Source organism: Taeniopygia guttata, chromosome 5, assembly GCF_048771995.1.
Source record: "Taeniopygia guttata chromosome 5, bTaeGut7.mat, whole genome shotgun sequence".
Classification (NCBI taxonomy): Eukaryota; Metazoa; Chordata; class Aves; order Passeriformes; family Estrildidae; genus Taeniopygia; species Taeniopygia guttata.
Window position 1 is genome coordinate 48185295 of NC_133030.1, and position 14483 is coordinate 48199777.

The window sequence follows — 14483 nt, forward strand, 5'->3', positions numbered from 1 at the left end:
TATTAAGTTTCCTCTGAGTTCAATAATATATGTCATACTCAAGCAGAAGAAACCCTTTCTCCTTTCCATCATTTTAAGCCATGTAGACAAACCCGGAGGAAGAACAACAGCCATTATTTAGGGTTACATTATTTAGATTAGATTATTTTAAACTGAAAAAGAGACACCAGTTGTTCAGTCCAGTAATTTCCTTCTGCATCCCTAACCCTCAGTCCATTTTGTAAGCCAAAAAGTGGAGAGGGGTTTGAAGAGAAAAAGAAAGGCCATGTTCATAAAGACCACAATAGTCCTATGGATTAAGACAGGAAAAGACCATCTTCACATATTACCAAGAATGTCATTTCAGTGGCAAATCTAGTTACATGCAACACTAAAATAATGCTTTTCATCTCAGAAAATAGCTGACAATCCAAAGGTGATAGAAAATTGAAACAAATTGTAACCTGGCAATTTTATTGCAAAGGCATAAAATGCTACAAAAATATAACCAATAAATTCCCTCCTCCACAAATATTTATATACAGTATCATTGTATATACAGTAAACCATTTTCCTGAGAAAATCAAGAAGTGTACATACATAATGCACATGCCAACTGTAGGCTCCTTTGGATGGCCTTCTGTATTAATGCAAGGAAATGTTCTGAAGGGTCATCACAGCACCAGTAACTCACTAAGGATATTGAATGTGCAATTTCATCTATACTAACTTGAAACGTAGCATTGCATAGGACAGACACAATTCAGTACAATGTCTGGGTGAAATCTGTTTGCTAATAAAATACCTGTAGCTTTTTTTTTTTTTTAACAACAGTATCAAACTATTCAAGTAAGTAAGCCTCTTGACAAATCTAGTCTGAAATAATCAATACCTTCACTTCCCTTTCAGACGCAGAAACAGAACAATAAAGACCAAAAAGAGTACTTGTCCAAAGACAATTTATAACACAACCTGTGATTTCTGACCTCAAAAACATACCTTTGAATCTGCCCCATGCTGCCACCTGGAGTTTGCTACACAGAGAATGTTTTTAAAAGCAATGAAAATCATGCACATTATACCCATTCTTTCATGCCATCTTTTGCCTTTTAAAACATTTATCCAAGAATTATAGAATGGTTTGGGTTGGAAGGGGCCTTACAGATAATCTCATTCCAGCCCCACCTTCCACTAGATCAGGCTGCTCAAAGCTCCTTCTGGCCTGGCCTCAAACACTTCCAGGGATAGGGCATCCACATCTCTGAGCAGCCTATTCCAATGCCTAACCAACCTCACAGTAAAGAATTTCTTCCTAATATTAAATCAAAACCTATTCTTTTCAGTTTAAAACCATTTCCCCATGTCCTGCCACTACATGCCTTATAAAAAGTCCCTCTCTCCATCTTTCTTGTAGTCTCCCTCCTGGTACTGGATGGAGCCTTGTCTTTTCCAGGCTCAACAACCCCAATTCTCCCAGCCTTTACTCATAGGAGAGGTGTTCCAGCTCTCTGTAATCAATCTGGTGGCCCTTCTCTGGGGCCTCCAAAAAGTTGATGTCCTTCCTATGCTGGGGATTCCAGAGCTGGATACAGCACTTCATTGGGGTCTCACAGGGCAGAGTGGAGGGGCAGAATCCCCTCTTTGCCTTGCTGGCCACGCTGCTTTGGATGCAGCCCAGGATACAACTGGCTTTCTGGGCTGCCAGTGCATATTTCCAGCTCATCATCCACTCGCTCTCATCACTGCTCTCATCCACCAGCACCTCCCAAGTCCTTCTTGGCAGGGATGCTCTGGATCTGTTCATCCCCAGATCTGTTCATCCCCCAGCCTGTGTAGACACGTGGGGTTGCCCTGACCCACTGGCACCTTGCCATTGTTAAATCTCATGAGGTCTCCCTTGCTGAGCTTGCCCAGGTCCCTCTGCATGTCATTCTGTCCTTCAGGAGCATTAACTGCACTACTCAGTGTTGTGAAACTTACTGAGTGTGCACTTGATCCTGCTGCCTGTGTCATTGATGAGGAACACATTAGGTAGCAGTACAGACCCCCCTAGTGATATCACTTGCCACTGACACTGGCCTAATGACTAGTCAAATTTTGAAATAAGCTACTAGTTATCTTTTCTCATCTTCTATGTAAAAATGTTGGAGGCACACTCAAGTACCTCAGTGATAGTTTGGATACAATAGAGAATAACATTCCATACCTTGCTATGTCCCCACGATACAAGGATTTGTAGGCCCAGTTTGCAGGGTCTGGTTTCTTGTCTATCCGGAAGGTGTCTGCGCTGGGGGCCTGGATATCATCCAGCCAAATAGAATGACTGCTGGTAACATTTGATGCTTTCTTACCTAGACTGCAGACAAGCAGAAGGAGGATTGTATCTGTGCACATATTCAGCATTCACATAACCCAAGAGACATTAAATTTCTGTAGTTCACAGTAATTTAACTTACTCAAAGTCATTGTACATGATCCACTCTTGCAAACTCAGTCCCACACTTCGAAAAAAACAATTAGAAATACCCTAATAATACCATCAAATCAATACACTGAAAGTCCTCGCACTTCCAAAAACTGGATTACCAGATTTAACCAATCAATTTAATCAATAGCTTGGCATACTATAATCTAAAAGCCGCATATTACTACTTTTAAAATTTACTCTTGCCTTGGTAAGATGTTACAATCAAGAAAAATAAGGTAATCTGTAAGAGGATTGACTAGCTGTAATTATACCCATGCATTTGATAAAACAGTGATTATGGATTATAGTTATACAAATGAACTTAAGTGGAAATTGCAACCTGCCTCTGAACTCTAGATAACTATGAATTTCTAATCTGAATCCATGATACAATTATGTGAGTTTTAGAGTCTTGAAAAGTTTTCTAAAATTTCACAACACTTTTCACATTCAGAGCAATTTTGTGGTTCAGGTTTCAAAACCAATCTTTAGAAAATTCAATATTCTCTCAGCATCAACCATTTATGGAAAGCAGTAAAAGAAAGACACCATGAAAGAACTTCAACACTTTTACCTGGGCAAAGCACTGGCTGTCTGGCCTAACCTAGCAAACAGCATATGAACCATGCCCAAGCATCCCTCCAGCACAGATGAGTGATGGGACTGAGCAGAATGGTTTCAGCACCCAAGTACTTTTTACAGTCCTTCCTCACAGTCAAGGAAGCCTTAGCCACCACAAGCCAATAAATGTTCCCATAAAGGAGGAGACACATCTGGCTAAGGGTATCACATAGCATCTGTAGTACCTCTGCCACTCTTCCTCAGGGAAAATGTTACCTTGGCAGACACATCCCATCAACCTGTGCTTTCAGCTGCTGATTAATCCCCCTTGAGAAAAGGAGTAAATTGGGGGAAATTCACAGACTACCCAGACTACATCAATTGTGACAACAATTCCTTAATGTCACCAAACCCTCACTCTATCCACAGGAGTAGCTGCAGTGCGGTGAATCAGAGCCAGAGCTGCTGATGCCAAAGAAAACACAGGAAGCGGGGAATCAGAGAGAGGCAAAATGGCTGCTTAAACTAGCAAACATGGTGAAAACCAGAAGAAGGTGACTCACTGCCAACTGGATAGGGCCACCTTGAAATGTTAAAAACCCAGCAGCCTGAGGAAAGCACAGCTAGGTATGCCAAACCTGAATACTCGCTGCATTTACAGAACCTCTTTTGCTGCTCAAAGACCATGATAGTCACTACATGCCTGTTTTCTTGTTCCATTAAAAATGACAGCTCTACTAATTACACAGCACTTTAGAGCTCCTGGAATTAATGAAGAAGATTTAACAAAATTATATCAATTGTTCAAACACTCATAGAGAAATATTACAAGCAGAAAGGATGAAGCAAAATATATGGATACAGAAGATGTATTAAATAATTAAAAAAATCTGTCTTAAAAAAAAAAAATTAAAAATATTACATAACACTTTGTCTTAAAATGAAAAAAAAGGAAATGTTGACTCTGTGAGGGGGAAGTTACATTACAAGGCAAACCCAGACACATACTAAGATTTTTGCACTAATTAAGAATGTGTAATGCAATTGCTCTCCAAACCCTCACAAAAGATCTGTTTGAACGGCAATAAGGTGCTTACAAAAACTGAACATAAGCCTCTACATGACTTTAGAAATTTATTTCATTACTACCATACCATGCTTTATATTGAGTATTTTAGTCACAGTTGGTCACTATGGTGAATATTCACCATTCTGAATATTTTAGTCACAGTTTTTTGATATGATTAAACAAGCGGTTCTAAATCTAGAACCACCTAACTTTGAATGCATGCTTAGTCATGCTTAGATGATCAATCAATGGTAAGAATTTCAGCTGAAGAGACAAGCACAAGAACACAATTAATTTACATCTTGCACAGTGTTAATATTTACATACTTTGCTGCTGTTTCCTTTTCACTACTTTTGCCACTTCCTTTGTCCTTGATGTGCTTAGTGTCCACCTCTGATTCGCTGCTACTGGAATCCCCTTTGGTTTTCTTTTTTGTCTTCTTATTGTGGTGATGCTTTTTCTTTTTCTTTTTCCTTTTCTTACTTGTCTGTTTCAGACTCTCATCTGTATCACTCTCCTCTGACAACTCAGATCTTGAAGAAGTCCTGCTTGGAAAAAAGTATATTAGTTTATATACAATACAGCTAAGCAGTAAAGCTGTTATGGACTACCACCGTAAGAAAGTTCAGAATATTTTATTCTTTACCTTTATTCTCCCTATTTTTCTGAGACGGTAGCAGTAACATGTACAGCAAAAGTGATCTAAATCTGCATTAAATCACAACTATATTTTTCAGCTGCTGGAAATACTGACAGCTAGTCTTTTTGTTTTAATTGTCAAGGCATTTTGATGTGTGATCTGTACAAATAGCCATCTGTTAATGTTGCCAAATTAAAGAAGATGATCGAGATGATAAAATTTCCTAACTTTGCTAAACAACTTAAGTCATGCTAAAAGACTGAGAAATCTTTCCCTGTGACCTGCAAAAGAAAAAAGTCTGAATTTTTTGTGGGTTTTTTTTATTACTTATATAAGAATTATCAAAACCACACTTTTCAAATCACTTCCAGATTTAAAAAATCGAATCTACCAAACAAGAAACAATTTTTGATGACTACTGAACTAATGTTATCATCTAATACAGTATAATGCAATAAATAACCCTATGTACAACAGACAACTGAGTTATTGAGAGATCACACAAAGGACACATAGTTTTGGCAAAACACATGTATATTACTATGCATACCACAAAAACTCCCACACTTAACAATCAAATGAATAATGAAGGTCTTCTCTAACCCTTAATTAAAGCACAATCTCTTTTAAAACTTTTTTTTCTGCAGTCTTTCAATGCAAGAAAGGAGTGACAACTCTCATTATTCTTGAAAGAAAATATTGTATTCAGAAACAAGGCAAAATAGGCAAAAGAACCCCCAAACAACAAACACCCAAACATTTTTCTGCACGCTGTTTTTTGACAAAGTCCTTTTCAAAGATAAAATGAATGTGGTGGGTTTATTATGTCATTCTATCTGATGGTAACTTGCAAAATCCTTAGCTTTATGACATTAAAGTCCTAAGAAGATCTGAAGAAACACAGCAGAATATATGACTGATAAACAAAACACTGATTGCATTTCAAACACACAATGACTGTAAATGCAAGACTATATATGGAAAAAGATGTGCTTAAGTGTGCTTGGTATATAAAGATATTCTCTATCATGACCACCAACAATCAGCATAGACAAGGGAGCTTGTATCAAATTAAAAGAGACTAAGGTTTTGAACTTGACAACTACAACCTGACTGCATTCACTAGTGAGTGCTAGTTACAGTGTAGATAAGCCAAGTACAGTACCCAGTCCTGTGAACGTATTAAAACCAGTTCTTCAATAAACGTGGCTGCTTAAAGCTCATTTCTGCAAAAGGATATAATCACCCACTTCAGCTGGTCAGCATGTTCTACAGCCACACTCAACTTGATACGTGCAATATTTCATTAGTTCACATCAGCAACTGTTTTTCAAAAAGTAAAAAACTCAACTGTGAAATGGCTGATTTCCACAGAGAAATCATAAAGATGATGCTTAATCTTTTCATTATTTCAGGGGTCACTTTAGACATTCAAAAGCTAATGAAGAGTGATGATTGCTCAGTTCCCTCTCCATTCCAAAATAACAATAATTTAAATGCAGCTTTGAGAAAAAGTAAATGGGAATGCAATTGCATACATACAATTTCTTATTATTTTAAGTTAAGACATGGAAGCATTATTCACTCTTTTACACATGACTCAGTTCAGGTATTTTTAAATACTGAACAATAGAATGAAAAGCAGTTTTAGCTTCTGAATTTGGTCTTATAACAAAAAATAAGCAGGCCAAAAGAAAGAGGGTATTTCATAAGACACTGAAGTACACTCTACCTTATTAATGGCGATTTTTCAGGAATGAGATTGGCAACTTCTGCAGTGCGCTGGTGCAGCAAGAGTGCATCTTCTGCAGAGAAGCTTGGGTTACTAAGCCAGTCTAACTCTGTAGGTAAAAAAAGTGTGAGATCAATACAAATTAGCTTGCTGTACTTTTTAAAGTTAGGGGTTAATTTAGGCAGCACACTGTTAAACTCACAGTAAATGTCACTAAGTCATGTGCAATAACTGAGCATATTGGAAAGCACTTGATGAAATTTCCATTTAGCTCATACTGAAAGCAGATTCCATGTTTAATACACAGCCCTATACATAAAAAAGAATCTACCCAACATTCATTTTTATGATTTAAAGGTTCTAACTTTATATATTTATAGACTGTATAAATTTGTTATATATGTATAAAATAATCTACTGTATCATAATATATTTACTACGGTATATCAATTATACATTAATTTATATATACAATATAGAATACAAATAGTTATATATTTTTAAAATGAAATTTAAAAATTACAGAAAAGCATAGTTAAACAAAAGGTAAAGTAATGAATGAGATAAAGCTTATACCAACTAACAAAATTGTACTTTTTGGACTGTGTGGAAAATATTCTTAACACAATTTTACTGAGAGGCACGTCCATTACTGATAAGAATACTCAAGTGCTTTATACATGGCCAAAACATGGCACTGGATTCTCAGTTCTCTAACCACTGAAATATCATTAGACCTTTCAACAGTGTGAAAGAAAGCTATCTGAAGCTAATTTGGATACACTAGTCTGCATTAAGCATTATGCACCTAAGTCACCAGATAAGATCAGACATGGACAGAACGTGGAAAGGAAACTTTCTGTGACAATTTTACTGATATTACAAGTTTTATGATGATTTTCACAGGGTTTTCATATCTAGAATTCCTTTAAGCATGTGAAATTTCTTAGCTATTAAACAACAAAAGTTATTTTGGGTAAATACAGAACTTAACAGCAGTCCCTCCTGTGCCACACTGACAAGATAACATAAGGAACAAACTTGGTCTCCCTGCTTCTCCTCCATGCTTTTAACAATCACTTTTGCCTCAGTGTTCTTCCTGTCACACGTTTGTCTTTGTGCTTTTGACTACACTAACCTCTACTCCTTAAACAGCAAGAACTCCTTGTCGGTCAAGCCATATACCTCTCCTCCTTTCAAAGTAGGGAGACTCCAGAATTCATGGCACTGTCCAGACCAAAACACTTCCCATGACCAGCCCAACCAATATGCTGCAGAACACCACCATGCACCATTTCCCAGCCTGCTCCTGAAGCTTGGTTCTGCCTGAGCAGATAAGATCAAACTGCATCTTTAATGCACTGAAGAATCACTCTGTGAGAATCAAGCCCCGTGGCACAGTCAATGCACCTCTGTGGCTACAGCAGGGAAGTTCAGAATTCTCCAAGTACAGCAACTCCAAGTACAGTATCTTCTGAAGAATTTAACCAAACTGGCCTAATACTCAGAAAGAAATGAGCAATTTTTGCCATTATTCAACATGCAAGTTCAAACTGCTTGTAAATAATCTCAAGTGAATCAGTTAGCTGGATGCAAGCATTTCAAACATCACAATGCATTCCAAACTTTAAAACACTATCTCTACACTTTTTAGGTTTTTTTTCATGTGGAATGTCTAAGAAGTTTATCATTTTTCATTTTTGCAGAGCAGATATAAAAGATCTATTTTTCAGCAATATGCATGTACTTGTTACATGTTTATGAGCACAACAGCAGCAGTAATCCAATGACATTCTCTTTATACCTTCTCAAGCAAAAAGAAAAACAATGAATTTACACTGCATATCTACAGAGACCATTTTTAAGAGTTACATGAAGCCTGTTGTTGCCTCTCAGGATCCTGCAAATCTGCTTTCAGCAATTCACTGCATCATCTGACCTACAGCATAGTTCAGATTGCAAATAACGCTGCACATCATGCTTACTAATGCCAGCAGGGTTACTTACCACCACTGCTCTCTTCATGACTACAGATAAATTCACAATTTATCTTCCACCAAACACTAATTAAGCTTGACAACATAATTGTATCGAAGCATATAGAAAATTGCAGCACTCTAGAGGCTGCTGCAACTCAGCAATGGGGCAGCATAGGAAGCATAAGCACCACTTCAGTGTCTGTTTCAGACAGCACTTCCACTTTAGGAATGGTTTAGGAAAGTTTTTAAAAGTAAGAGACAGAGTGGTTGGCTGCATGAAACATGACCAACATATCTAGATTATTACTTCAACTTTTACAATAAAGCTATGAAGCAGTCCCAAATGTCTGCACACAACATTAACATCAAAATACTCTGGGATCTCTGTATTATGATGCACTTTGGCTTCACATCAGGTCTGAGTAGAGAACCATCTATCAGAGAGACAGATGCCTGTCAAGTTCTCAAGTTCTCATAAGCTGAATGTGTGAAATTTGATATACACCACCATAAACGTGGTTCTGAGTTAATATTTAATTTTTACAACTCACATTAAAATGTCGTTGTCAACAACAAAGTACAATATTTATTAAAACATAAACCAAACAAATTATGTTCCACTTTTGTCAATAATTCTCACACAAAAAGCTTCCAGTATACCAAAATTTAAGTCACAAGCAGTGCTGACAACAGAAATCTGGATCCAAAAGTCAGTCTTACACCTTTTTCTGCATAATCTAATCTTCCAGACAGGCGGCCTGAAGAGACATAGGTTACCGTAACAAACTTAAAGGCTAAATTCCTAAAGTTTTAAAATATAACCAAAGTCTTATTACTAGAGAATTTTACTGCATCCCTGCCTGACAGAGCAGTTCCTCTATTCCTAAAAGGTGTAGTTTGAGATCATATTGTGTCTGCTACTCCCTATACCAAATGTCATTATCAGAAAGGATCCTAAACGCAGCTACTCAGCTCTGTACTGGCAGAGTGAGCTCCAGCCACTGTTCTGCCATCAGGAGTAATGCAGAACTGGCTAGAACAAGAAGAAGCTAATGCACCATATTGACTGGGCCAAGCACACAAGAAACTTAGCCTAGGTAAATAAGTCTTTGGTTTCCCTTTGCTGGTATCTAGGGAACCCTTGGTGTCTAGGGAATGGGGAGATTTAAGGGTGGTAGCACTTAAGAAGTGCTACCTGAGAAGCAAAAGGGTTAGCTCAAATCCTGTTCAGTAGAATTAATAAACGTAGTACCTACTTCACTGCTCGGCATTACACCACAAAGTGTTATTTACTTTAATATTATTACTTATTTTATTAAAAGTATTACTCGCTAGACATCAACTACAACAGTCAATGTGATACAATGAATCATAATCTCACTTGTAACCTTCCAAAAAAGTCCTTTACAACTATGATTTGGGTTAATAAGCAAGGAATTTAAAAACACTTTTCAAGATATTCAAAGCTAGAGGGAAAAAAAAAAAAAAAAAAAAAGAAAATAACAAAAGCAAGGACGAACCAGAAGCCCCCGTGCCGTAACTCCGGGGCGATGGTTACGGCCCCACGGCCCGAGCCCGGCGGCAGCACCGCCCCCGCCGCCGCTACACGGCGGGGCCAAACGCGGCCGGAGCGGGGCGGGCGGCCTGTGCCGAGGGCCGCCGGACAGCAGTGAAGGGAAAGGCGGTTCTCCCGGGACTTTACCTCTCGTGGAGCCCTCGGAGCTGCCCGCGGGGGGCTCCCCGGGCGGGCCGGCCCCGGCGAAGGCGGGGAACAGCGCCATGTCTCCACCGCCCCCGCCCGCGCGGCCCGCGGCAAGATGGCGCCGCACGCCGAGCGCGCCGGGACCGGTAGTTCTTCCGCCCGGCCCCAAGATGGCGGCTGGGGAAGGAAGGCTCGGCCCTGGGGTCGCTGCTAGCGGGCGGCTTTCTGCAGGCCGCCGCACTGCGGGGCTGGAGCAGGGAACTGCTGCGGGAAGAGGCGGGATGCAGTTTCCAGAGCAGTTTCCCACCACCCCCATCCCTCATGAAGCTCCCCGGGTCGGAACATTCGGGCGATGTCCCGGAGACGGGCACGCTGGGCGGTGTGAAAGATGGCGATGCAGTGAGAGAGAGGCCAGGCGGCCTTTCCGCCGGCAGTTAGTGTATGCCTGCAGAGCCGCCTACCCTGGCAGCCTGTCCCAGCCCCGTCAGCGAGGGCAGCAAATACCTCCTGCAGCCGGGCCTTCCTCAGCTCCTGACCCGGGAGCCACCCAGCATGGCCGATAGCATCCATGGGCCTGACCTCCACAAAGGAACTGGAAAAATAATTTTTTATGCTTTTCTCTTTGTGCTTTCTTGGACAGGATGTTCCGCTTCTTGATTATGTATTGTCTGGAACAGTGTTTCCTTTTTTTCTCTCTAGCCAATGCCAGATTCTTGCATTGTGAGGAAAAAATAAGCATCCTATTCACTTTTTCTGCAAAATGTTATATCTCGTTAATATACTTCAGTATTCTTCTTTGACTGAAAAGTTTGCGTATTTGGTTTAGAAGCCACTCCATAATAGTCTCCTTGTTGAATTTCTTTAGTCTTTCTAATTCTTACTAATACTAATGCATGACCAGAATTTCATGTAATGATTAAGGTGTACACTGAGTTTAGGGATTATATGGAATTATGATGACTGGTTTGTTTTGTGCTCCTTTTCCAAAGCCTTCTGATCATTCTGTTGGCTTTTTGTCTTCTCCTGAACTCCCATACCTGTGAAGAGACCATTTGTGACAAAAAGATGGCAAAAGATAACAGGTAACTACTGTGTGTAGATGATGGAATTAACTCCCCTATACACACTATTTCACATTTACCAAAATCATTTTTTGGTCATTTAAAAATTAATCTTTTAAATACTTCAGTGACCTTTCTCAGTCAGATTTCCAGTTGATTGCTATGAATACCTTTGCACCATCTACACACTTTGTCAACTCTATGGTCACTGCATTTGCAGCCTTTGATGTTGATGACTTCATCCTTTAGAAAACTCTAAAACTATTTCTTAATCCTTGTTTCTTTGTTTATTATTAGTTCATAAAATGCTATTCAGCAACAAGAGATAAGTATGAAAGTACAGAGAGAAGAGTATTCAGAACACAGCAGTGATCATGGACACTAATAGTCTGGAAGTCATCAAATGAGTGGGGCCTGATTGCCAACTTGGAAAGTTTGGCTTTAAGTGTACACTCACCTACTGATGTGGAGCCAAGTTTTGGTTCAGGTATGTTATCATCTATGACATTTTGTAGTAAAACTTCAGAATGTAGAAAATGTAGTATGTAATAAATAGAAATATGTATTCCCCCAGAACTCATACAGAAGATATGGCAGACATATAAAAGAAGCAAGTTTTGCAGAGAGAATTAAAAAATCATTACCTTGCCACATGCACGTTTTAGCCTTTCTCCTGAGAACAGAAAACCTACGTAATTTTGCAACCTGCAGTTGTCTTTCTGTCTGCCTGGCATAATTTCTCCAGGTAGTTTTAGAACTCATGATCAGTATCAACCAAATTTAAAAGAGGGTTACAGGTCATTGCATTAGTGCAAATTAAATGAGAACAGGTCGGAACTCAGAGCAGGATTTTGAGTGGGAGCAAAACTCCAGTATGCATGCAGTTCACACTGGGAGACTGGCCTGCTGAGAAAGTTGAGTCATAACTCTTCTGTTAATGGAAATATTTGTTATAATCATATTTGGATAGTTCCTGAAATCTGTAAATGTTTATTCTGCATACTTCAGCAATGGGAGAACTACCACCTATCTACAGAAGAATAATTATTTCCCTCTTATGAGTGAGACTCAAAGCCCTTTCAAGCTTTTGATGCTCTAGTGCAAGATAAACTAAATAGATTTAAGAAAAAAGCATTCCGTTTATTTGATGAATGTCATTTTTCACATTGTCTCTCAGCTGCTCACAGTGATAATAGCTAATGGCTTCTCGTCAAAGAGAATACAGAAAATGTGCTTCATGGACCTAAAAGTTAAATCAAATTATGGCTAAAGGAGAAGAGAAGGATACATTACCAAACTGTTAGTGTTGCCATACGTCTGTTACCATGACAAAGAAAAACCCCAACCAAACAAACACATTTAACAATACCACAAATTTGAAAGCAGTTATCTTCCATTATCATGAATGAAGTTAAACTTGTGTGAATGTTGTTTTTAGATTGATGCACAAGTAGTTACTATTTAACATTAGTAGAAGTTGGCTCTGTAGTAAAATCTCCTGCTTTGACATTTCCATGTATTATTGAGTGAGCAGTGCCCATGCTGATGAAATGTAGTTTTCTGCAACATATCCAGTGTATTAAATAAATTGGTTGCCTCAATGCAGTTGAGCCACACTTTTCCATAGGATTTACTAAAAAGCCTGACCAAAGGACCTTTTGATGTCTAGAGTAAAGAAATACTGAGCAGTTTCTTCTATTCTAATAAAAGCAAACTATTAAGCCTTTTACATTACAGACAAAACCACAGTAGCTGCATATTTAGCAACAAATTTCAATTACTAATGTTCTCTTCAGTTTTACTTATCTATTATATTACTACGTGATCTATTATATTCTACGTGATGATATTGTATAATACTGCTGTTACATTTAATGTATCATATTTTCTCCTCAAAGGACCTACTTTACAGGTCAGTATGTTTATACTTCCTAGAGTATTTTATACAGAGATTTTGAAAATGACATTATAAAAATGTAATTCTACTGCCTTCTTACAATGTAATAAACAATACCTGAATAAAATCTTAGCAGTTTAAGTTATTAATAAAATAGGGCTATAAAATTACATGGGAAATGTGCAAACATTTTTTTCTTCAACAGATAAAATTAAACAGATAATAAACAAGCTGATTGATGCATTATTGCTAATATTTTCACAAAGGCTTTTTTTCTAATGCTTTAATAAATCTGGTGGTTTATTTACTGATCCAAGTCCTATCTGTAAAATCCTCACTTATGAAAAGCTTGCTGGGCTATCAAATGCTTGCTTGGTAGACCAGTTATTGCAGGTATATTTCTGATGGACATATGTAATAAAGATAAGTGGTTCCGTTCAGAAATGTATTCTGATGCTACACTTCAAAAACTTAAAGGAGTTTTTTTGACTTGATTATTTTAGGCTGCATGGTAATGCTGGCTTTGAACTTCAAATTGAAGCTATGGTCAGACTGATCTTGTAGGCAAGTTTGAAATATGTGTACACTGTTCCATTATACAAAACAGAAACAGCCACAAAATGAATATAAAAATCTGTATCAAAGCCATATTCTAGACAGGTCTGGGAGGTGTTTAGATAGAAACTTCAGATTTGTAAAGTGTTTAAATTCTGCTATGTATTCATGTATGCATATGTGAATATAAGTCTGTATTTCTATGTAATTCCAAAAAAGTCAGGTCTCAATATTGTTCCCAGTACATTTACTGTGAACAAAACAGTAGGAGGGGAAGGAGGTATTTTGCAGACATAAGCACAGCATTTTGTTTGCTAGCAAGGCCTGCTAGCATTTTATACAAACCTTCTTGGGGTGAAGACTAGAAAATTTCTGGAGAAATCCAGAATGATTAAAACTTCCTATACATATCCAGACCCAGACAATTTTATCCAGTTTCTTTTTGGAAAGAAAAGTGGTGAGGGATTTTAGGTCTTAAAAAAATGCAAACCAAATCAACCAAACAAAAAAAACCCACCTCACATCCACCCTTATTTTTAGCCTATTTTTATATTTTGTACCCTGTAGTTCTGTCACTTTTCTTTTTAAAATACCACAGAAATAGATCCTCCTGTAAGAAAAATGCACTTGACATACTTCTTTTATTCTCAAATCAAAACAAGTGTTACATGACATTTTGTCAGAAAACATTCAACTTACTGCATAATTTTGAGGTGACTTGGTGGCTTCATTGTGCAGCCACAGGTGAAACTTCCAGTTACTGTAATCAGGTGGGTTTTTTGGTGCCTTGGGATCATAGGATCAGATGTTAATTTGTAGGAGGAGTCATATTCCTAATGA

General features: G+C 38.2%; 1 protein-coding gene across 1 annotated transcript in view; it reads right to left on the bottom strand.

Annotated features, from left to right (window-relative positions):
- Nucleotides 1-10606, bottom strand: part of NRDE2 (NRDE-2, necessary for RNA interference, domain containing) — a 28351-nt gene extending 17745 nt beyond the window's left edge. Inside the window, exons 1-4 of the mRNA XM_002200095.6 lie at nucleotides 10131-10606; nucleotides 6450-6558; nucleotides 4404-4622; nucleotides 2186-2335 (exon numbers count right to left, since the gene is read on the bottom strand). Of these exons, the coding sequence (XP_002200131.6) occupies nucleotides 2186-2335; nucleotides 4404-4622; nucleotides 6450-6558; nucleotides 10131-10446 (794 nt within the window). The 5' untranslated portion in view covers nucleotides 10447-10606. The remainder of the gene's footprint in view (nucleotides 1-2185; nucleotides 2336-4403; nucleotides 4623-6449; nucleotides 6559-10130) is intronic.
- Nucleotides 10607-14483: the final 3877 nt, after the last annotated feature.